Source organism: Oratosquilla oratoria, chromosome 7 (genome assembly GCF_046742065.1).
Source record: "Oratosquilla oratoria isolate Oo_2021 chromosome 7, ASM4674206v1, whole genome shotgun sequence".
NCBI lineage: Eukaryota > Metazoa > Arthropoda > Malacostraca > Stomatopoda > Squillidae > Oratosquilla > Oratosquilla oratoria.
Genome location: NC_134783.1, coordinates 76,040,272 through 76,067,193, shown reverse-complemented (window position 1 = coordinate 76,067,193; position 26,922 = coordinate 76,040,272). Strand labels below are relative to the sequence as shown.

General features: G+C 40.0%; 1 protein-coding gene across 1 annotated transcript in view; it reads right to left on the bottom strand.

Moving 5' to 3' along the window:
• Nucleotides 1-26,922, bottom strand: part of sNPF (short neuropeptide F precursor) — a 369,184-nt gene that overhangs the window by 2,491 nt on the left and 339,771 nt on the right. Inside the window, exons 6-7 of the mRNA XM_076188427.1 lie at nt 25,747-25,863; nt 1-439 (exon numbers count right to left, since the gene is read on the bottom strand). The exon at nt 1-439 is cut by the window's left edge and continues 2,491 nt beyond it. Coding sequence (XP_076044542.1) covers nt 416-439; nt 25,747-25,863 — 141 coding nt within the window. The 3' untranslated portion in view covers nt 1-415. The remainder of the gene's footprint in view (nt 440-25,746; nt 25,864-26,922) is intronic.

The following is a 26,922-nucleotide window of genomic DNA, read 5'->3' as shown; positions in this document are numbered from 1 at the left end:
TATCAGAATATGATAGCTCATGGCACCGTTCATTATGACAGGTTTTAGAAGCTGTTGATTTCATATACTATTTTCCCCTACGAATAGTTTGAATCAAATGAAAACCATACTATAATTGTAAGAGATAAAAAAGGCGTATATACAGCCTCCACATCCGTTGAAGTCAGTGCCGCGGGGCCGAACAGATTTGTAGAAAAGAAAACGGGTACAGAATATGACACGACTCATTTGGCTCATACTAGACAAACCTTATCAGCTAATACGTTCATCCAATTCTTATTCATATAATTTTCATGCATGTCGCAAGAATGTTGATGGTGTGTGTCCACTTGAAGATGGGTTGATTGGGGGGGGGGTTCAGTGGGTGGTGGTGGGATGTGGATTTTGAGGACAGACAGCATCAGCACGTCTCATTTTACTCCACAGTAGACTGCAGTGCCTGGAAAGAGGTAGGACTGTGAGATACCAATACAGACATTGAATAGCCGCTAATCGTATAAAAAAATAAAAAAAAATCATGCTTCTCGTTATTATTCTCGCCTTTCTGGTCCCTGTAACAAGAATTATGGAATCAAATTTGAATACTCGTACATTATAACACCTGGAGTTGATCACCCATCCCACACTCATTTGTTTCCCTATTATCTTAGCCCCTTGTTTATGAGGGGCCATCACTGGTCCTGCCCACTACCTGGGTCAGAAGCAATGCAGCTAGGCACAGCACTTCTATAGCAGACCCCCCAACAGTTGAGACTGGTTGACCCCCACAGCTTCATTTACATGACGACCCTCCCTCCAGAATGTGGCAGTGACCATCACCTTTTAACAGCAAGTCTGATCTAAGCTTGGTTTAAAGAAAACTCATGGGAATAGTTTTACGAAGAAATACAGCATAAAAATGAGTACAAAATGGTACATAAAGTGCAGCTTAGGAGCCGTTTTAAATAGTTTAATCTGATAGAAAAAAAGTCAAGACAGAAGTGGAAAATGCTAGATCTTGCAAATCCGATGTCGAGAGCAGCGGAGTGTTGGATGTATGTAAGGAGAGGAGATTGAAGGATCGTTGGGATGACGAGGAGGGAAAAGGGGTCCAAGCAGATTGCAAAGAGTCCCCTTAGATGTGAACAGAGAACAAGAGAGGTGTAGAATTGCAGAGAAAAGACCAATGATAAGAATTCAAAGGGGCCATGACCTGCTGTGATACGTTATACATTTTTATATGATGTGGAGGTTTTGAAAAAAATCCATCGCTGTGTCCTGGCAGAAGAATCATAAGACAACTATGATTTTCAACCTTGTAATAAAGCAAAGGTTTCTCTATATTAGTATTTTTTCTAATTATTGATATCATTATTATTATTATTATTATTATTATTATTATTATTATTATTATTATTATTATTATTATTATTATTATTATTATCATCATCATCATCATCATCATCATCATCATCATCATCATCATCATCATCATCATCATCATCATCATCATCATCATCATCATCATCATCATCATCATCATCATCATCATCATCATCATCATCATCATCATCATCATCATCATCATCATCATCATCATCATCATCATCATCATCATCATCATCATCATCATGGATTATTATTATCATTATTATCATCATTATCGTTATCGTTGTCGTTGTTGTTGTTGTTGTTGTTGTTATTATTATTACTGTACTATTATTATTATCATTATTATTATCATTATTATTATCATTATTATTATTATCATCATCATCATCATCATCATCATCATCATCATCATCATCATCATCATCATCATCATCATCATCATCATCATCATCATCATCATCATCATCATCATCATCATCATCATCATCATCATCATCATCATCATCATCATCATCATCATCATCATCATCATCATCATCATCATCATCATCATCATCATCATCATTATTATTATTATTATTTTATTACACTGGGTAACAGCCAAAAAATCGTCAGGGGTTTCTCAGCTGATTTAGACTAATTTTGGTGTTCTGAGTCCGAATATCACATTGGTTTTGCTCAATCAGGTCAACTTTTTGAGATACAGCCATAGGCCCTACCTGACGAGCTATACATATGATAATTTGAAGGGTTTTGAGTTCAATCCTATTTTTCTTGAAGAATATAGCGAATTATTCATATATAAATGGTTGCTTCTGGTGTGTTTCTGTTTGAAATTGACTAATTGACTTATTTCTTTCTTTTCAGGGTATTGATATGGCTTCGGCACGACGGTCATGCAGGAATAATCCTGACATTTTCTGCTACATTTGCGGAGAATACACGCTGTCAATGCACAGGAAGAGCATCACAAGCTTTGTGAAGCGCGCATACCAGGCTTACTTTCAAGTCAAGCTGGGTGACCAAGATAAGTCCTGGGCACCGCACACGGTGTGCATGACGTGCGTGGAATACCTCCGGCGGTGGACGAAGGGCACGAAAACTTCACTGAAGTTTGGGATTCCGATGGTTTGGAGGGAGCCGTCTGACCATGAATCGGATTGTTACTTCTGCGCCATCAATACTACTGGCATCAACCGGAAGAATCGGAGCAGCCTCCAGTACCCCGACCTTCCATCTGCCCGCCGTCCAGTTGCTCACTGCGAAGAACTTCCTGTACCAGCGTGCAGAGAGCTTCCTGACAGCGACCACGAGGCCACCACTGCATATGAGGGAGGAGATACAGAAGAAGAGTATGAAACACAAGATGGTCCGCAGGCCTTTTCACAATGTGAGCTTAATGATCTGGTTCGGGATCTCAGCTTGTCGAAGACTTCCGCCGAGCTGTTGGCCTCCAGACTCAAAGAGAAAAATCTACTCGGCGAGGACGCGCGTATCACGTTCTTTCGTAGAAGGCATCAGGACTACATGGGCTACTTCTGCCAGGAGGAAGACCTCGTGTACTGCCGAGATGTCGCCGGTCTTCTTGTTAAACTCGGCGCTCCTCAATATGATCCGAGAGATTGGCGACTCTTCATAGACAGTAGCAAGCGCTCTTTGAAGAGTGTACTCATCCACAACGGGAACGAGTTCGCCTCAATTCCTCTTGCGCACTCCACAACTCTCAAAGAGAAATATGAAGCAGTCAAGTACGTGCTCGACAAAATCCAATATGAGCAGCACCAATGGCTCATCTGCGTCGACCTTAAGATGGTGAACTTTCTACTTGGTCAGCAGTCCGGGTACACAAAGTACCCATGCTTTATATGTAAGTGGGACAGTCGAGACAGAGCCCAGCACTATGTGAAGAAAGAGTGGCCGGCGCGAGAGCAGTTAGTACCTGGGGCGAGCAACATCATAAACGAACCTCTTGTTGACCGGGAAAAGATTTTGTTCCCACCGTTTCACATAAAGCTTGGGTTAATGAAACAGTTCACGCGCGCTCTGGACAAGGATGGGAGGTGCTTCAACTACCTGTGGCGAGCCTTCCCTGGAGTGACCATTGAGAAGCTGAAGGCCGGCATTTTCGATGGCCCACAGATACGGCAGCTCATCAAGGACACAGAGTTCGAAAACTCCATGAACACGCTAGAGTGCGCCGCCTGGAGGTCGTTTGTGCAGGTGGTGAACAACTTCCTGGGGAACAAGAAGGCAGCAAACCACGCCACACTCATCAACAGCATGATAAAGAACTTCCAAAACCTCGGGTGTTTGATGAGTATAAAGATGCATTTCCTGTTCTCACACATGGAGAAGTTTCCTGAAAACCTTGGTGCGGTCAGCGACGAGCAGGGAGAAAGGTTCCATCAGGACATGCGTCAAATGGAGGAGAGGTACCAGGGGAGATGGGACGCAGTCATGCTCGCGGACTACTGCTGGTCGCTGAAGAGAGACAACCCAGCAGCTGCTCACACACGGAATTCGAGGAAACGGCGATTTACGCCGTGAACTCCGAACTTTTGTGTCACGTAACGCTCATGTACATGTATTAAGCTTATCAAATGTAATCGAGTATATAAAAAATGAATGAATTTGGATACGTTGACTTTTATTTCCCCAGGAAAACGGAAAAACCGAATTTTTATGATCCGCAGAAATTGGGTTTTTGGACGAAAAATAGTTGTTGTTTTTTGTTTTGTTTTTCTTAAATGTCTGTAGCGAACAATCCTGACCTGATTGAGAAAAACCAAGGGCATTTTCGGACTCAGAGCATCACAATTAGTCTAATTCCGCTGGAAAACCCTGGACGATTTAAAAAAAAAAAAAAAAAAATTTACCCAGTGTTATTATTATTGTTATTATTATTATTACTGATTGTTATTAGTATCATTATTATTATTATTATTATTATTATTATTATTATTATTATTATTATTATTATTATTATTATTATTATTATTATTATTATTATTATTATCATTATTATTATTACTATTATTATTACTATTATTATTATTTTTTATTATCATTATTATTATCATTACTGTTTTTATTCTTGTTATTATTATTATCTTGCACCACTGCTTCTGACCCATGGCAGTGGACAAAATGCAAGAATGACCGTCATCCAGGAGGTGCCAAGATAGGAGGGAGGGTAGAGGGTAGAGGGGAGTGGAGTGTATTGGGTAAGGAATGGGTGGGAATTGTATTTATGCCTTTGTTTATTGGCTTCCTCCCTTGTAAGGGTGAAAAAGCCTTGGTATATGTATGTATGTATGTACTATTATTATTGCTATTGTGAAGAAAGATTAGTAAAAGAGGTGTGGAAGGCAGAGGTGGAAGGAGCGAACATGAGGGGTTGTCCTAGGATGAGATGGATGGATTGCGTAAAAGGGGCATTGGGAAAGAGGGGAATGTCTGTTGAGGAAGGACGGGAGAGGACAGAAGATAGGGATAAATGGGGAATGGTTGTGTATGGATGATGCTGTGATGCATGAGGGGGAGTGGGTGGGGGATGGGGGGGGTGGGGGAGTATGTATGAGAAATAAATTGACGCAGCTCGAAGGGATTTCTCCCCGTCTTCTCCTTTTCTTCATGAGGGAACGGAGAGGGGGGTCGCCGAATTAATGAAACGGCCTTGCTGTGAATGTGCTGTGTCTTGCTACACTGCATCTGACCAAGTGCAGTGGACAAGATGTAGGGATGACCCATCATCCAGGAGGTGCCAAGATAAGAGGGAGGGAAGAGGATGGAGGAGAGTGAAGTATGTAGGGGATGGAATGGGTGGGAGTGGTTTCTATGCCTTGTCTTTTGGTTACCTCCCGTGTAAGGGGGAAAAAGCCTTTGGTATATGTATATATGTATTACTATTGTTATTATTATTATTATCATTATTATTATTATTATTATTATTATTATTATTATTATTATTATTATTATTATTATTATTATTATTATTATTATTATTATTATTATTATTATTACTATTATTATTATTATTATTATTTTTATTATTATTATTATTATTATTATTATTATTATTATTATTATTATTATTATTATTATTATTATTATTATTATTATTATTATTATTATTATTATAACAATTATAATAATGTTGGAGATGGTTAAAGAAAATTGAGAAAAATGGACGATTAGCCAGTTGTTTGCTGACGACACTGCGCTTGTAGCAGAATCAGAGGAGGGATTAAGAAAGTGGCGGTGTTTGGGAATGTGTGCGAAAGAAGAAAGTTGAAGATAAATGTGGGTAAAAGTAAGGTGATGATATGTACAAGGGGAGAGGATGGCAGGAAATTAGAAGTGAGTATCAAGGGAGGGAGACTGGAGGAAGTAGAGAGCTTTAGATACTTAGGGGCGAATGTGGCGGGAAAAGGGAGTAGAGGTGGAGGTAGAATGCAGATTGAGAGAAGTGAGTAAATGCCTCGGTGGATTAAAACATGTAATGAGAAATAGACATTTGGGAATGAATGCTAAGAGGAAATTGTATGAAAGGGTGATTGTGCCGACAACACTTTATGGGGCAGAAACATGGAACATAAGAGAGGAAGAGGTTGAATGTGTTTGAGATGAAGTGCCTGAAAAGTATGATTGGGGTTACTAGGCTGGATAGAGTGAGAAACAAGGTGAGGAGGAGAGCAGGGTTGAAAAGGGAATTGGGAGGGAGTATGTGTGAATGATATTTTGATTTCTTCCCATCTTTTTTTCTGTATGAGGGGACGGAGAGGAGGGGGTCGTCTATTAAATGAAGTGGCCTTGCTATGGATGTGCTGTGTCTTGCTGCATTGCTTTTTACCCAGGGTGGTGGGCGAGATGCAGGGATGGCCCGTCATCCAGGAGGAGCCAAGAAAAGAGGGATGGTGAATGGGAGTGGAGTATTGTGGTGGTGAAATGGGTGGGAGTGGATTTATGCCTTTGATTCTGACTACCTCCCGTGTAAGTGGAAAAAAGCACTTGGTATATGTATGCATATATATATATATATATATATATATATATATATATATATATATATATATATATATATATATATATATATATATATATATATATGTGTGTGTGTGTGTGTGTGTGTGTGTGTGTGTGTGTGTGTGTGTGTGTGTGTGTGTGTGTGTGTGTGTATACTTAGGCAGGAGGTTCTCCCTCTGGCAAGAAATGTTGTATATAATAGCATGATGACAACTCACAATTTTCTTGTTAACTTGTTCAATAGTGCGAACTAGGCGACGCATTTCAAGAGGCAATCTATGTAGAAGATCAGCAAAGGACATTTCAACACAACTTCATTTTCAAGGCAGAATAATACATACAATAGTCAAAGCGTAAATATACAGAAATAGTGTTACATAGATGAGCTAAGGAAAGGTCACAAACAAACAAATAATTTGAAATAAGTACAAACATAGGAGAGGTTGACAAAAGGACAAAAAAAAAAACCCAGCAATGACAAATGATCACCCACGCCATGAGATGGTCAATTGTTCACCGCGCTGTGAGGTGGAAGAGTAGACATCATCAACATGGAAATGTACGATCATGGCTTTAGAAGAAAGGAGAACTTGGAGATCTTGAAGCCGCTTATTCATGTCGGGGTTGCTGTGTTTGATATGCAACGCTTCGATAATCGCAAGTTTTTTGTGGTCTTTTTCCGTGGCAATAACGGGAGTACCTTTTACGAGGTCTTCTCTTGTGAGCCGTAGTTGGTGGTGGTTACTGTAATGATTTTTGATGGCGCCTGCAGATAAATGAAGAGTTAGCCTTACTCTTCATATATATATATATATATATATATATATATATATATATATATATATATATATATATATATATATATATATATATGCTGCGGTCTTAGAGGTCCTAGAGCTTTCATCTACTAAGAAAAGGGACTGTGTAACCTTGTAAAGGTGCCGCAGCTTTCAGCCACTACGTATCTGATAGGGTGTGATGAAAGCACATCTGTATCCTTCGGGAAACAATAAGCACATGGGTGGTACTAATTAGCAGTTCGGACGGCCGTGACAGGCCTAGCAAGCCGGCGGTTTGGAAAACGTGCTCAAGAAACTCAAGAGATGCCTCGGATCGGACGGAACCATCGACAACGGCCTCGGAACCATAACACTGGACAACAAAGAATTTGTCCCAAGGAAAACAATAGCTATATCTTTTTTTTTTTTTTTTTTTTTTATGCAGAATCCAAAAATAATGTTATGTTACGTGTGTTACGTGGGCTCAATTTCAATCAAGCGGTTGGCAACATTGAGTTTGGCCACACTGGTTCCGTTCTTGGGCCACTTCTATTCATAGTATATATAAGTGATATAGATCACGGACTAAAATCTGTTGTCTCCAAATTTGCTGATGATACAAAATTGTGCGCAATGGCAAATGATCACTTAAATCAATTAGATATTCAAGAAGATTTAGATAAATCACTGCAATGGTCTGAAAAGTGGCTAATGAAATCTAACACGAATAAATGCAAAGTTATGCACATAGGTAAAAATAATAATAAGTACGATTCCAAGTTATTTGGAAATTCGTTAACAAAAGTGGATAGTGAAAAGTGTATACGCCTCATAAACAAGTAAATATATCACTCAGTCATATAACCCACTCACCTCCACTCACTCCCACACTCACACTATGCCGGCAGACTATACGTCGCCAGACACTTCCTGCCAATATTAAGCTGAGGCAAGCATTTTCCCCACAACATGCACACGCGACCACACACCAATAAACACATTATTACGTATACTGACGAACCACCCCTGGATATATATATTATAGTCTGGCTGTCAGACTAAATTATAAACTAATTATGTAAATTAAAATATAAGATGTGACGAAGTAAACCCAGCTCACATAAATAATTCAGTTATACGAACATAGCACCTCCCCAAGCAACTTCCGAGATTCTTAAACGGCATGCTGGACCTTGGAGAGGCGTTCTGCCAGTGACGTGCCTAGGTGATAGAATAGTGTAAGAGTGTACCAAGAGAAACAGTAGATTGAATAGGACAATAAACAAACAAAACTTAGAGGCGTTTGTACAGTGGACACCCTTAAACATTTTCTGTGTTATAAGTGACCAGGATAGAGTAACGTAACAGTTCGTTACACCCGTCCGGTTACATTACTGGTGGCAGCACTCCCGCAACCTACTACTTCGAAGAGACTACGGTGTACCTACTACGGTGAACCTCAAACCCGTCCACTCAGAGCCAACTACATACATCGACGATCAAATAACCGCACTGAACAAAACGCTCTCAAGAACAAGAACTTGGTCTACACTCCCTATTCACGGGCAATCGTCACAGGCTGATCTCCCACTACTATAATCAACATTATAAAGGTAACATCAATCCTTATATTTAACACCAATATATTCCAGTGATAATAATCATACATTACCAACTCCAAACCACACCTGATACTCGCATTTTTTTTTCTATGCGAACATCAATTCACCGAGCCCTCTGGACTTCCTTCGCTTGAGCACTGACCTCACCCGCCCCAGAGGACTCACACCGGCTGCGCACTGACTCGCGTAACAGCCACCTCATCCGCTCAACCACCACCACTCATCCGAGTGTCACGTTCCACCGAGAACCACAACATCTAAAAAAAAAAAACTTGCTTCAAAGCACGGTATTAAGGTAACCCTTACGCCCTTAGATACCTACGCACGTACACCTTAGCTATACAACGAGTATGTAATCTCGCACTATATTAGCATATTGTCATTTAGAAGTTTTTTTTTTCTCTCCAAAAATTATCATTAAGTAATACCCTTTAATCTGCATATGCATTCTTCTAATTATGTAATTCTTGTTTAAACAAATAGTTTTTATATGTTTAAAATTCAATATTTACATAGAACTTATACATTTTTATCAATGTAACCTACTTTACTGCTGTAAATTTTTATATAAACAACCATAATTAATTCTATTATAAGAATAATATCACAAAAATTAACTCCTTATTATATAATATTAATTCCACATTCTTCTAGTTAAGTAATTCTTGTTTAAACAAATAGCTCTTATATGTTTAAAATTCAATATTTACATAGAACTTATACATTTTTATCAATGTAACCTACTTTACTGCTGTAATTTTTTTATGAACAACCATAATTAATTCTATTATAAGAATAATATCACAAAAATTAACTCCTTATTATATAATATTAATTCCACATTCTTCTAGTTAAGTAATTCTTGTTTAAACAAATAGCTCTTATATGTTTAAAAATTCAATATTTACATAGAACTTATACATTTTTATCAATGTAACCTACCTTACTGCTGTAATTTTTTTTTATGAACAACCATAATTAATCCTATTATAAGAATAATATCACAAAATTAACTCCTTATTATATAATATTAATTCCATTTTTTTTCATATATACATACAGATATATTTTTATGATTTTGTAATCCCATTACTATATCCCCCTTCCCATATCTAAGCATAACATAATACCCTTAGTTACTATATACCTATTATTCATATTTTAACAACTCCCTTTTTTTTTCTCTTAGATTACAATCAAAACTAACTATTAACTAATACATGACTTAACAACATGGCCTTTGCCACCAGATCCAAAATTAAACAAAGTTTACATAGCGTCTTCTCAAAGTCTAGAGAAGACAAACAACATGATATATCCAGTGACAAAGAGGAAATACACACAGAAGACTTAATTGGCAATGACAAACCAGACCATTTTTACCTATATCCACAGGTTGACAATACCTCTAAACAGTTAACCAATGACCAATTAAATAATCCTGACAAAACTAATCCCAATGCAGATACTCCAATAGACCCTCTTTATGAGAACGATGTCTTACCTTTTTTCAACCAGCCTTCTCAAGTAGACATCTCCAAACCATCTGAACCACAACAACCCACCCAACCAACTCCTCATATTGCTCCTCCAAATATGCAAACAAAACCTCCTATAAACCATAATCCATCCAACCCCCATATCCAAACACATAATAACCCCCCTCCCATTCAGCAGCAGTACCAAAACTTCCCCTTTCCTTCCCCCCATACCCCATCTGGTCAAACCCACTCTACACCATACCACCAACCACAACCTAACCTTCCTCCAAACCCACAATATTACCCTTACCCACTAACTCAACCAACAATAATTAACAACTATCAAACCATAACCCCCCTCACAGAAATCCCAACCTTTTCCCAGGATAGTGGAATATCCATTACAGATTTCTTGACAGCATGTGATCTGTTTTTCTCTAAGAACATAAAATATTCAGATACAGATAAAATAAATTTGTGCCGTCAGAAAATAAACCCATCTGACATTTGCCGTTCAAAGGCAAGGATGCTAGACACCCTAGTTGCATCTGGAATCACTTATCAGGAATATAAACACCACCTTCTTAAGGTTTTTCATAACAAACAACCAAATAACATTTCATTTCTCATCACTTTCCTAAATAACACTAGAGTCCAACCACATTCCATTACTAATATAATGGACTTTGTTGCAAACGGAATGAAAGAGGTCAGAGAAGACCTAGAGAATAACTCTCCTTGGACTCACACTGATCAATTTGGTCAAAATGTAATGCCAACAAAACACCTACTAACATTCCTGGAAATAGCTTCCTATCTCTCCCAACTCCCTCCAAAGTGTTTAAAGGAATCCTCCAAAAAGGAACTAGACACTACAAATCCTCTAGCTTATACCTATATTTTAGATATCATGAATGCTTGCAATATATCCTTAGATACCCCCAACCATCTCCCCAGACTAAATAGCCTTCACTCACAGCAACCCCCTCCCACCAATCAAGAACAACCTTCTAAGTGGTGCTCCTACCATTCATCAAACAGTCACAACACAAAAGACTGCATACAGCAACAACAATACCCGCAGGTACAACACCACCCTATCCCTTGCTCAGTTCATGGAACCTTCTCCCACACCGATGCCCAGTGTTGGACACAACAAAAGCAACACACACAGGTACAACCCCACCCTATCCCTTGCTCAGTTCATGGAACCTTTTCCCACACAGATGCCCAGTGTTGGACACAGCAAAAACAACAAGTTCAACCCCCCTTTAAACACCCACTCCTCCCTACACCAACACATCCAATCAAATACTGCAACCTACACCAAACATCATCTCACTCCAACGAAGAGTGTTACCTACAGAAAACACAACAACAACCGCATCAGAGAACTAACAACCCATTCACCACCCATCGACAAATACCCCCCTCCAACACGACAACCAGTACTCAACAACGATTGGGGGAACGTGTACCAGCCTCACACACCAAACCACCATAGGAATATCTCATACACAACACAAATACCTCACCCTAGAAGTAAGCCTAGACCAACTTAAAGTTGCCATGATGGTTGATACAGGAACAAACCTGAACATCATCCCAAGAGCTCTGTATGAAGCATTAAATGACCCACCCCAAATTCAATTTTCCAATATGGAAGGACTCTTAATAGAAGGGAGCACAATTCCTCTACACGACACCATAGACTTAAATATTGAAGTCAACAATCACAAAGTAGGTTTCACAACTTTCCACATAGCTGATGAATGGAGCCTTGATCAACAAGGTATAATAGGACTACATTCACTAAAGATTTGGAAAACTAAGATAGACTTTGAGACTAACAAAATCTCCTTCCGAGATGTAAATAATGAATCAACAGTCCCTGAGACACCCGACTCAGACACACAACATCTCTCATGTCTACCTTCCTTTAATACTCCCAATCCCACTAACAGCTATTCCTTCCGACCACCCCCTTATGTCACCTCAAAGGCACTGATGTCTAACACAGTCATCATACCCCCTAGACATTCAATAACAGTCCCACTATACATACCCGGTGCAATAGACCATCAGGACGTCATAATCGACTCAGACACGTCCAGGATTAACAACATAACCATTGAGTCCTCCTGGGACACAATATCAGAAAATAAACATACACTAGCTATGTTAATAAACACCTCAGAACAACACCGTAAAATCAGGAAGAATACAAACATCTGCGCAGTCCATCTCCATAACTCCCCTATCCAGGAACCACTTCCGCAACACATCAACCAAGTAAGACCAACTCAACCCCTCCCCCCTATTCCCCCAGACCAAATCACGACATCAGCTGACGGAGAAAGTCATAACGAGCTATTAGCTCTCCTACAGAGGAATAGATCAGCTGTCGCCTTAGAAGGCGAATCACTAGGCAAATGTGATATAATCAAACATCACATCCAAATTCCCCCAAACACCCCCCCTTCATACACCCCCGCTTACCGCATACCCCACAGTAGGAAATCCCAAGTCAATGACAGTGTACATGAGATGATACACCAAGGCGTAATTTCCCATTCAGACTCCCCATGGAACAGTCCCCTCTTTTTGGTCCCTAAGAAAGACGGAACCTTACGCCCTGTTGTTGATTTCAGAAAAATAAACAACCTAACTCAATCTGACCCACACCCCCTCCCCGCCATGCAAGAATTACTACAATGCATTGGCAACGGGAACTCTGTTTTTTCCACAATAGACCTCAAGTCAGCCTTCTGGCAGGTCGAACTAACAGAGGAATCAAAACCCGTAACTGCATTTTCCACGGACAAAGGACATTTTCGCTTTGAACGTATGCCCTTTGGCCTTAAGAATGCCCCCTCAACCCAACAAAGGTTGATGACCCGCATTTTCAGTGACATGATAGGAATCTCATTATTCGTCTATTTAGACGACCTCATTATATATAGCCCCACAGAAAGAGACCACCTTAATACTTTAGAGATTGTCATCAAACGTCTCAAGCATACGGGATTAAAGATTCAATTAAAGAAATGTAGATTCCTCATGAAGGAACTCACCTTCCTAGGCCATAAAGTGGATGCAAAAGGGATTCACACAACCACAGATAAAATAGATACAATAAACAATTTCCCAACCCCCAGAAACGCTAATGAAACAAGAAGTTTCATTGGGTTAGCCTCCTATTACAGACACTTCATACGAAACTTTGCTGATATTGCTTCCCCTCTGACCAAATTCACAAGGAAAGGCGAGCCATTTCAATGGTCAGAAGCAGAACAGCAAAGTTTCGACACTCTCAAACACGCACTCACCACAGCCCCTGTACTAGTTTTCCCTGATATGAAGAAAGAATTCTTTCTTTACACAGACGCCTCCTCTAAAGGAATAGGCGCAGTCCTACAACAGAAAGATGACAATGGCAAAGAACACGCCATAGCCTACGCAATTAGAGTCCTCAACAAAACTGAAAATAACTACTCAACTACACACAAAGAAGGACTCGCAATCATATGGGCACTAAAACACTTTAAATACCTCATTTTAGGCTACAAGATTACCATACTAACAGACCACCAACCACTAGTCTATCTTTTTAACTCCAAAGACTTACATGGGAGAATTGCTAGATGGAAAACAACTCTCCTTGATTACGATCCCATGATCGTATACTTAGCTGGGAAAGCTAACGTAGTGGCAGACTGCTTGAGCAGACAAACTCGCATCACCCCCATCACCCAAACCACATGCATACCCATGCGAGAACTTAGGGATGAAACAGACAGTGACCCAATATGGTCTCCAATAAAACAGCATCTCATCTCACAAACCCCCTTACACTCCCGACCACCTGTCCCTATTGAGGAACTCAATCTGGTCGACGGAGTCATAAGGAGAACCATTAATACAAGAGAGGTTACTGTTATTCCCAGAGCCCTAGTCCCCAAGGTCCTTCACATATTGCACGACAGTGCAATGGGAGGCCACTCGGGCAGAGATAAGACACTAAACACTGCTAGACACACATATTACTGGCTTAACATGAAAAGAGATATAACCACACACATAGATTCTTGTGTAACTTGTAACCAATTCAGAGGCCCTGACCCGAAACAAATCCACATTAAAGACATCCCACTCCCTGCTGAGCCATGGGAAACACTTGGCATTGACCTACTGAAAATGCCAACGAGCCATCAAGGTTCCAATTATGTACTCACAGCAATAGATTATTTTACTAAATACACAATCTTAATACCACTCCAAAACAAAACAGCAGAGACTGTAGCCAAAGCCCTGGTCAACAATATCTTTTGTAAATACAACATACCACACACAATGTTATCTGACAATGGCTCAGAATTCAAAAATGAAGTGATGCGCGAAATAGCACACCTTTACAACATTGACCAAACATTTGCCACTGCATACCACCCCCAGGGAAACGGTCTGACTGAGCGAACAAATCGCAAGGTCCTAGAAATTCTCAGACCATTGGTAAATGACCTCATGGACACTTGGGAAGACTGGCTACCACAGGTACAAGCCAGTATCAATAGCACAATAAATTCCGCAACAAAGATGTCCCCACATGAAATCATTTTCGGCCAACCAATGCGCCTACCCTACCAAATATTCAACCAACCCCCCCCACCCTTATACAACATAGATAACCTCTCACACTGCATCAAAAGAGGTATGCAAACAATTTACAAAAAAGTTAGAGCAAACCTGAAAGAAGCCCAGGAAAAGACAAAGACTAAACAACACAAACGGTCAATTCCACTTGACATAGCACCCGACGACACAGTCATGATAAAAGACTCAGGTCGAACAAACAAACTCAAACCCAAATTCCTAGGCCCCTTCATAGTCACAAGTTCACTCCCTAACAATGTCTTCCTACTAACAGATCCTTCTGATCAATCCACCTTCACCATACATGGAGAGAAGTTGAGAAAGGTCAAACTGAACCTCGACCCAATCTCACCTCCCATCCACAACCCACCTATCACAGACACACACCAATCACCAATACGCAAGCCTCATCCCATGACTCTGCGTCGACGCAACTAAACATGCACTCTAGCTCTCGCCCATGAAGATGCAGGACGTCATGTATCTATCAGTGGAGGTTAAAATAGCCCATTTCCAATAAGAACTCCTTTCCACATATCTATAAAACTTCTCTACTCCCTTCCGACCAATATAATCTTAGCGAGGGTCAGACAACATATCCTTAGTCACTCAGACACGACCCCTCTTTCCACAGATGAGATCTCTACAACTCATCCCCCTCATCGTCCACCTCGCCCTCTCCGTCCCAAGGCTTTTGCCTGGCGCCATAGTGCACCAACACGGCACCACAGCCTGCGTTGAAGACTCCATCATGGTGAAACTCCGCATCTCACCCACATCCTTGCTAGAACCAATTTCTAAACTACAAAATGACCTACATGAAATACAGAAAAACATAAACAGGCAAGTACCAAATAACACACACCAAAATTATGAGACCTCACAGATACTCTACCACAACGTCAACTCATTACAAAGTAAACTCAACAAGATAAAATACACAATATACCACCTTCCAGACCCAGACAACGACACTATCAACACCAAAAGAACCAAAAGAGGCCTATTCGATTTCGTTGGCATTATCTCTAAATCCCTATTTGGAACTGCTACTGATCAAGATATCCACACAGTGGATACACACATAGGAAAAATAACAAGAGTACTCCAACAACAAGGGAAACTCATTGACTTAAATTCACAGAACATAGATCTCCTCGCTGATTCTGTAAATTCAGTCATAGACAAATACAACTACCTTGCACAATTCACAAACACCCAGTTGTCTCAAATCACAAATTCCCAAACAGCCCTTTTCTTCCTTTATCACCTAAATAACCTAGACAAAGAACTAGATAGCCTCAAAGACCATACCAATCTCATACAGAAAGACATCTGGAACGCCCATGCAGGTGTAGTCGACTCCCAAATGATCACCCCAACCCAGCTTACCCAGACACTACGACGAGCCCACAGTACACTACAACTTACCCCTTTCTTTTCCAAACACGAAATACAACATTACTACCCCATCCTAGCATCAACTATCTTCCAACAATTTATTTTAATCAACATACCGATGGACCCTGTCAAGAGATTCCCTTTGGGAAATCTATCCTTTCCCATACCCTTACCAAAACCGAACAATGACCCTCAACCTACCAACCTCTACCATCTTAAAATCAACCGACGGTCAGTGGCTAACACTGACATCACCGGAGACCATAACAACTTGCAAGACAGCACGACCCAACTTCCACATCTGTCCAGCCTATCCTTTCCATTTCCAACTAACTAAATCCCAACCCTGCCTCTCAGAACTTACAACCAACCGAATACATCTTACCGAAACTTGTGATTTTCCGTTTCTCAGACAACGCCAAAATTCACCATACACATGTAGGACATAAACACTTCCTATACCTCCCTCATCCAACCTTAGTATCTGTCATGTGCCCCCGTAAACCACCCACCCACCATAAGGTCAACGGCTCCATCACACTACCTGACATTTGCCAAATCTACACAATGAACTCAATGCTACTACCCAATAACCTCCACGACCAAGGTACCCTCAATTTGACCCACGACCTAGGTCCCATAACCCAATTAATACTCCCTCCCCTACCCAAGAGTCCCAATACCATCCTTCCAAGCAAGATAGACATAATACACCAACTAAATAAATCAATCACTCTAGACATGGATTCATTCGACTTACATCATAGGATTCTTCCATATACCTCCACAGCCCTTTCCCTCTTAATCATTCTCTTTATACTAATAATAATAATCATATTCTGTTGCATGAAGTAACACCTTCCAAAACCTTTCCATCTCCATACCCAAATTGTTGTAAACCTAGATTAAGTTTATTCTTGTGTCTCACCCAATAGCTTGATAAAACAAGTGCAAGGTGACACACCAAACTGACCATAGAACAGTGTTTAGAAAAACAACACTCCCAACAGTGATAGTGTTAAACCATAAAAACAATAACATTTAAAAAGTGAATTAAACAGTGTATGTGAAACCCAATATAACATGTAATCTGGTGAGACACAACGTTACACTTCTGAGACACAACATCACTACCCCTATTTTCAGTGCATGATCCCTCTTGGGATCTCAGAATCTCTTCAACAACACCCCCCCATCTGCACATTTATAACCCCACAGGATTTTGTGTCTCTGAAATTTTTTTCTCGATGTATTACCTATATATATATACTTTGGTAAACCATGTACCTTAGGTGCCGGGAGCCACCTAACCCCAGGGGGAGAGCGATATGTATACGCCTCATAAACAAGTAAATATATCACTCAGTCATATAACCCACTCACCTCCACTCACTCCCACACTCACACTATGCCGGCAGACTATACGTCGCCAGACACTTCCTGCCAATATTAAGCTGAGACAAGCATTTTCCCCACAACATGCACACGCGACCACACACCAATAAACACATTATTACGTATACTGACGAACCACCCCTGGATATATATATTATAGTCTGGCTGTCAGACTAAATTATAAACTAATTATGTAAATTAAAATATAAGATGTGACGAAGTAAACCCAGCTCACATAAATAATTCAGTTATACGAACATAGCACCTCCCCAAGCAACTTCCGAGATTCTTAAACGGCATGCTGGACCTTGGAGAGGCGTTCTGCCAGTGACGTGCCTAGGTGATAGAATAGTGTAAGAGTGTACCAAGAGAAACAGTAGATTGAATAGGACAATAAACAAACAAAACTTAGAGGCGTTTGTACAGTGGACACCCTTAAACATTTTCTGTGTTATAAGTGACCAGGATAGAGTAACGTAACAGTTCGTTACACCCGTCCGGTTACAAAAAGGATCTCGGTGTAATTATCAGTAACGATCTTAAATCATCTAAGCCGTGTATTTCAGCCTCTGAGAAAGCAAACAAGATTCTATGACTGATTGCGCGATCTTTTGACTTCAAAAGTCCATCTCTCATCAAGCTACATAAATCGTTAGTTCGTCCACATTTGGAATAGCTGTTTCCGTATGGTCACCGAATCTCATTAAAGACATTGACAGATTGGAAAAAGTACAACGGTGAGCCACAAAGCTGATTCCATATATAAGAAATAAATAATACGAAAATTGACTAAAACTCAAGAATCCGTTTTCCCTAAAAAAGCGTAGACTAAGAGGTAACTTTATTACGCCTTTAGAATTCTAAAGGGGATTGGACAACATCAAAAGTGACAAAATTTTCACACTGAATGAGAATCCGACAAGAAATAATGGTCTCAAACTGTCAGGAAATAGATTTAATTTGGAAGTGGGTAGAAATAACTTCGCCAACCGTGTAGTTAATGAATGGAATAAACTTCCTGCAGAGGCAGTGCAATGTAGTTCAGTTCGAAACTTTAAGATTAGTTTAGATAAGCATCTAAGCAAGATGCTGTAATGACTGTCATTTATTTTGTATAATTTGTTTGCTTGTTATTATTTGTCTGTTTGAGAATTATTTGCTTGATTTCATTTATTATCATTTATCTGTCAGTTTATTATTATTTACTATTTACCTTTTTGTTTATTATTTAACTATACCTATGTATTTATTTATCTTATCTATTATCATTTATATTATTATATATTTTTTTATTATTATTCATTTATCATTATTATACTTTTTTTCGCATCCGACCTAGTTATGGACCAAAAGGTCTCCTGTTGGCATGCTCCGCCTTTGTAATCCTTTGTTTTACGTTTGGTATTACTATGTTTGAAATTTTGGTGTGAGGCTGTATAGTGCATATTTGTGTGAAAATAAGTTTGTGATATTGTACAGTAGCGTACTCGCCATTCACCCTCACGCTTCCAAGAAACTGAATAAACCACCCAGACAATTTTTGCTTTATTTGCAGTGTATTGAAATTCAAGTCACAAAGACGGTGTTTCATGCCCTTGATCAAAAAGTGTTGTGAGCATTATTTTGGCCGCAAAGTGGGGGACCAGGATAAAATCCATCCTTATGGTTTTGAGAGAACCAAAAGATCATACTTTAGATTGCTACTCATTACAAATATAAAAGTATAACATCACCATCCAAACATATTGTAAAATATCCTAATTTATCATCTGTTATGAGACCAGTACCCCTGCACCTCACAGTCAAGACTTTTCTGTACCTGACCCTCCAAAACAAATGGAACTAAGTGATGATGAGTCAAGTGAGGAGGTTATGGAAAAAGAAACAGAAGACAGGTATTTTCAGCCAATCTGTTTTTCAAGTGAACCACATTTATTGAGTCAGGGAGATCTGAATAATCTTGTGCGGGATTTAAACTTGTCAAAAAAGCAATCTGAACTTCTTGCTTCCAGCTTAAAGGGCTGGAATCTTCTTTAGAAATAATTCAGTTAGTTGTTATCGTAAGCGACATTGTCATTTTGAACACTTTTTCTCATTTGAGGATGGTGTGGTGTTTTGCAATGGTTATATTCTGTTATGGAGGAACTTAACCATAAATATGACAGGAATGAGTAGCGTTTGTTTATTAGCTCTTCAAAAGTGAGCCTGAAAGCTGTTTTGCTCCACAATGGAAATAAGTAAGTTTCCTTCTGTTCTTCTGGCCCATGCAGCTAACATGAAAGAGTCGTATGAGAATATCAAGCTTCTATTGCAAAAAAATAAGTATGAAGAACATAAATGGAATATCTGTGATGACCTAAAGGTTGTGGCAGTTTTACTTGGAATGCAGCTGGGTTACAGAATTTTTTGTTGGTTTCTCTGTGAGTGGGACAGTCGAAATAAGAAAAATCATTATGAAAAGACTGTGAGGCCAAAATGATCTCTGACCCCAGGAGAAAAGAATGTTATTAATCCTCCTCTTGTTGATTCAGAGAAAAATTATCTGCCTTCTTTGCATAGCTAGTGTTGATGTAAATTTTGTTGAAGGCATGAATAGAACTGGCAAGGGATTCACATATTTGAAAAATATATTTCCTAGAGTAAGTGACACAAAAATCAATGAAGGTATTTTTGTTGGACCACAGACTAGGGAGCTGATGAAAAACCAGAATTTTGATGAAGAGCTATATGAAAAAGCTGCATGGCTGTAATTTAAGAAAGTTTGCACAGAATTGTTTGGGAATCACAAAGCAAATAACTGTTCTGAAATAATAAAAGAGCTACTGACATTCTACAAGGCCTTGGGATGCAATATGAACCTAAAAATCCACTTCCTAGACTCTCACTTGGACTTTTTCCCTGCAAATCTTGGCGCCGTCAGTGACGAGCACGGTGAGAGGTTTCACCAGGACATTCTGAACATGGAAACCCGGTATCAAGGGAAATGGAACTCTTCAATGTTGGCTGATTACTGTTGGACACTAAAAAATGGATCTCCCAGAAGAAAAATACATGAATATCATACATTTCTACATTTTAAAGGCAAGTTTAATTGAAATATCAGTCTTATTTTCAGTTTTAATTGTTTAGAATTTCATATGCTATCACAAAAAGTATGCCTGATAGAAAAATTCTGAAAACATATTTAAAATCAGCAGAAAAAAATTCCATCAACTTCACCTCCTTTTACTCGTGGGACAGGCATTTTAATAAATTTTGTCGACCAATGTATTGGACAACCCCACAAGAATATTCGTTTGACAACAGTAAATGCTACAACGTTAAACGAGAAAATGGAAGAAGTAGAAAATATGATGACAAAGAAAGAAAACTGTCTGGTGGACGGACAGAGTCGGGAATACAGTGAAACAGAAGAACAAAGCTTTTAGAAAGTGGAAGAGAAGAAGTGTCATAAACAGAGCAGATTATGAAACAGCAAGGAATGTCACCGAGAGAGTAAAAAGGAAAGCGAAAAAAGATCAATGGGAAAAACTGGGAGAAGAGTTGGAAGAAGACATAGAGAGTACAAGGAAACTGATGTACAGCATAACCAAAAACTATAAAAGAAAAGAAGAATCAACAATGAATACGACAAAAGATAAAGAAAGTGAACTACTAACGGACCCGAACGATATCGACGGGAGATGCGGGGAGTATTTTTATGAGTTCCTAAATCCATTAGGTGAAATTGACACTATAGAGGAGAACCTAGTAGATGAATTGGCTAGAGGAGAACTGAAAGATGGTATAAACAGGGAGGAGATTAGAGATACAATGAGGAAAATGAAAAATGGAAAATGTCCTGGAATTGATAGAATACCTGCAAAACTATTGAAAGGTAGCGAAGTCATGGCATACTGGCTGTACAGACTTTTCAATGTATCATGGAATGACGGAAGAGTGCTAGATGACTGGAACAAAGGAACTATCTGTAAGATATTTAAAAGAGGTGACCGTAACGAATGTAAATATTGTAAAGGTATAACCCTATTGACACACATAGGTAAAATACATGAAAGAATCTTAGAGAACAAATTAAAAATCATGATAGAGGAGAAACTGGAGGAAGGTCAGTACGAGTTCAGAGCAGAAAGAGGGACGACGGATCCGATTTTCACAATGAGGGTAATAATGGAGAAGAGTTGGGAATGGGATAACAATATTTACGTTGTTTTTGTCGATCTTGAAAAAGCCTTTGATCGAGTGCCCCGGAATAAACTATGGGAAATTCTAACGGATCCTGATTATGGAATGGAACCCAAATTCGCCAGAGCAATAAGACGCTTGTTAAGAAGCTGTAAAAGTACTGTGAGGACTCAAAAATGAGAAGATAATTGGCTATTATATCTTTAGGGGTTCAACTGGGTGGAGTAATTTCACCACTGTTTTTTATTCTGTATTTGGACAAATGCATGAAGACTATAGAGAATGACGAAGAGACCATAACTTTAGCCTTTGCTGATGATATTGCCCTCATAGCAAAGACTCCTGTTGCCTTACAGGAAGAAATGGACAGAAGGAATGAGACCCTAAAACACATGTATATGAAAATACATACATACATACATACATATACCAAAGGCATTTTTCCCCTTATAAAGGAGGTAGCCAAAAAAACAAGGGCATAAAAACTACTCCCACTCATTACATTCCTATCACACTCCACTCCCCTCTACCCTCTTCCCTCCCTCTTATCTTGGCCCCTCCTGGATGACGGGTCATCCCTGCATCTTGTCCACTGCCCTGGGTCAGAAGCAGTGTCGCAAGACACAGCACATCCACAGCAAGGCCGCTTCATTAAATCGGCGACCCCCCCCTCTCCTTCCCCCCACGCAGAAAAGGAGAAGACAGGGAGAAATCCCTTCGGGCTGCATCAAATTTATCTCACACACACTCCCTCAACCCCAATCCCCCACCCATTCCACCTCATACATCACAACATCATCCATATACAACCATTCTCCATTCATCCCTGTCTTCTGTCCTCTCCCGTCCTTCCTCAACAGATATTCCCCTCTTCCCCAAAACCCCTTTCACCCCATCCATCCATCTCATTCAAGGTCGGCCCCTCATGTTCGCTTCTTCCACATCTGCCTCCCATACCTCTTTTACTAGTCTTTCTGCACTCATTCTTTCTATGTGTCCAAAACATGCCAATACTCTTTCATCAACCCTATCTCCCAGCTCCCTTTCCACCCCTGTTCTCCTCACCCCCTCATTTCTCACTCTATCTAGCCTAGTAACCCCCATCATACTTCTCAGACACCTCATCTCAGACACATTCAAACTCCTTCTCTCTTCCTCTCTCATGTTCCATGTTTCTGCCCCATACATTGCTGTCAGCACAATCACTCCTCCATACAATCTCCTCTTAGCATCCATTCCCAAATGTCTATTTCTGATTACACTTTTTAATCTACCAAGGCATTTACTCGCTTCTCTCAATATACACTCTACCTCCACCTCCACCCCTCTCTTTCCTGCCACATTGCCACCCAAGTATCTAAAACTATCTACTTCCTCCAGTCTCTCTCCCTTAATGCTCACTTCCAGTCTGCTACCACTTTTACCGCTTCTACATCTCATCACCTTACTTTTACCCACATTTATCTTCAACTTCCTTTTTTCACACACTTTCACAAACTCTGTCACTAACTTCCTTAATCCCTGCTCTGATCCTGTTACAAGCACAGTGTCGTCCGCAAACAACAGTTGGCTTATCTCCCACTTTTCTCCATTTTCTTTAATCATCTCTAATCCCCAACCCACCACCCTTGCATTTACCTCTCGCACCACCCCATCCATGTATAAATTGAACAGCCAGGGTGACATAACACATCCCTGACGAAGTCCCAAGTTGACCTTGAACAACTCACTCTCTCTCCATTTCTAATCCTGACACGCCCTACTACTCTCGTAAAAACTCTTGACAGCTCCTAAAATCTTTCCTCCTATCCCGTATATCTGCAATACCTCCCACAGTGCCTTCCTGTCTACCCTGTCATAAGCCTTTTCCAAATCCATAAAAGCCCAAAAACATCCTTACCTTTCCCTATAGCTTTCTCACATATCTGTCTTACCACAAAAATCTGATGTACGCAACCTCTACCTGTCCTAAACCCACACTGTTCCTCACCAATTACTCTCAATCAGGACCCTCCCATAACCTTTCCCAATTACATTTAATAAGCTAATTTCTCTGAAACTACTACACTCACACTTGTCCCCTTTATCCTTGTAAAGTGAAACTATACAGGTACTTTCCAGTCCTCCGGCACTTTACCCTCTCATAAACAAACATTAAATAACCTCACTAGCCAGTCCACCATTACTGTACCTCCTTTTTTTTTAGACATTCTGCATGACATCCATCCAGAGCCTGGTGCCTTATCTGCTGCCATCATCTTAACAACTGCCTTCACTTCATCCTTCCTTATTTCTCCTCCATTTTCCTCACTCATCACGGTCATTTTCTATAGCACTTCCCACTGCAACTACCTTTCCCTCTCTATCCTCTTCACTTTTAACAATTCCCTAAATTACTCTGCCCATCTCCCTCTTACTGCTTTCTCTTCCATTATCATCTCTCCATCTGCACCTTTTACCTTTTCTTCTCTACTTGATTCGCCTCCTCTTCCTCTCTTAATTTCTTTCCAAAACATCTTTTTATTATTTTCAAAAATTTCTGTCATACTCTTACCCCATTTCACATCTGCTCTCCTCTTTGCCTCCTTTGTTTTATGCTTTATTTCTCTCCTCTTTTCTTTGTACCTCTCATATGATTCCCTCGTCCTATTTTGTAACCAATCTGTGAAAGGTCGCTTCTTCTCTTCTACAACCTTCTTTGTGTCTATATGAAAATGAATAAGGATAAAACAAACCACGATTGTTTCGAGAGAGAGAAGATATTGAAATGACTATTATGGGTGCCCGAACAAAGTCAGTGGAAATTTTAAAGTATTTAGGAGTAAACATAAATGAAAAATGTGACATGGAAATAGAATTTACAAGGAGAATTTACAGCTACACCAACAACTCAAGACTTCTATATCCATTGCTAAAGGAGAAAAATATTCCCATCAAAGTAAAAGTTATTATCTACAAAGCGATTCTAAGGACAGTGTTAATCTATGGCTCAGAATCCTGGACATTGACAAGAAAACTAAAGAGCAGCTGAAATGAGAGTTTTACGTCTAATTAAAGATGTAACTAGGAGAGACTAGTAGAAGAAATGTTGATATCCAGAAGGAACTCGATGTAGAATCGATAATAATATTTGTGGAGAAAAAAGAACTGAGATGGTATGGACATATGATGAGGATGGGCATGGAAAGAGGTCCACCACGGTATTACCAGTGGACAGCGGGAGAGAGTAGACCGGTGGGAAGACCCAAGAAAATGAGGCGAGATGGAATCAGAGAAACGATAGAAAGAAGAGGGGACTACATGAGGGCAGTTGAAGATGAAGAGAGATACAGAGATCGTCGATCGTCCCCGACAGAGAAACTTCATGATGCATCACAACTGACAGGGCAACTGCCCTACCTGCAGTACAGTATGAAAGGTGAGAAATATGTATATATCTATATATATATATATATATATATATATATATATATATATATATATATATATATACATATATATATATGTATATATATATGTATGTATAAAAATATATATGTATATTTATTTATATATATACATATATATATATGTATATAAACATATATGTATATATATATATACATTATTGGCAGGATGGGATTTGGGGGAGAAAAATGAAGTGGAACTACATGATTGTTGGGAATTCATGAAAGGGGTGGTAATGGAAGGAAAAAGGCTGAGAACCACTGGGCTAGACAAATCTATTCAGCTTCAGAGAAGCCCCTCTGCCGCAGAGGGTTATAAAAAGAGACCACCTGGGTTTTGGTCTCTCCCAAGGCCGCATAAGCCAAAGGACGACCCGACCCGACTCACCTCCTCCTCCTCCTCCTCTTCATCCTCTTCAGGTTCACCCCTCTTGCCAAACCGAAGTCTGAGTCCTGGTGTGCGGAGGTCTTTCCGTACCAGTTCGTGGTTCGAAGAAATCTCGCCCTGAAAAAAAAAAAAAAAACAGTGACAAAAAAAATTAAGTAAACAAGAAATAGATGATAATACATACATACATACATACATATACCAAGGCTTTTTTCCCCCTTACCAGGGGGGTAGCCAAAAAGGACAAGGCACAAAAACATTCCCACCCATTTCATCCCCGAAAACACTCCACACCCCTCCACCCTCCCTCCCATCTTAGCACCTCCTAGATGACGGGTCATCCCTGCACCCTGTCCACTGCCCTGGGTCAGAAGCAGTGTCGCAGGACACAGCACATCCACAGCAAGGCCGCTTCATTCAAATCGGCGACCCCCCCTCTCCGTCCCCCCATATAAAAGAGAGGACGGGGAGAAATACCTTCGGGCTGCGTCAATAATTTTTGCTCACACACACTACCTCATCCCCATTCCCCCGTCCAATCCACCTCATGCATCACAACATTTTCCATATACAACCATTCTCCATTCACCCCTGTCTTCTGTCCTCTCCCGTCCTTCCTCAACCGACATTCCCCTCTTCCCCAAAGCCCCCTTCACCTCATCCATCCATCTCATCCTAGGACGTCCCCTCATGTTCACTCCCTCCACATCTGCCTTCCATACCTCCTTTACTAGTCTTTCTTCACTCATTCTTTCCATGTGTCCAAACCATCCTAATACTCTTTCATCCACCCTATCTCCCAGCTCCCTTTCCACCCCTGTTCTCCTCCTCACTTCCTCATTTCTCACTCTATCTAGCCTAGTAACCCCCATCATACTTCTCAGACACTTCATCTCAAACACATTCAAGTTCCTTCTCTCTTCCTCTCTCATGTTCCATGTTTCTGCTCCATACAGTGCTGTTGGCACAATCACTCCTTCATACAGTCTCCTCTTAGCATCCATTCCCAGATTCCTATTCCTCATTACACTTTTTAAACCACCAAGGCATTTACTCGCTTCTCTCAATCTACATTCTACCTCCACCTTCACTCCACCCTTTCCTGCCACATTTGCACCCAAATATCTAAAACTATCCACTTCCTCCAGTTGCTCTCACTATGCTCACTTCCAGATT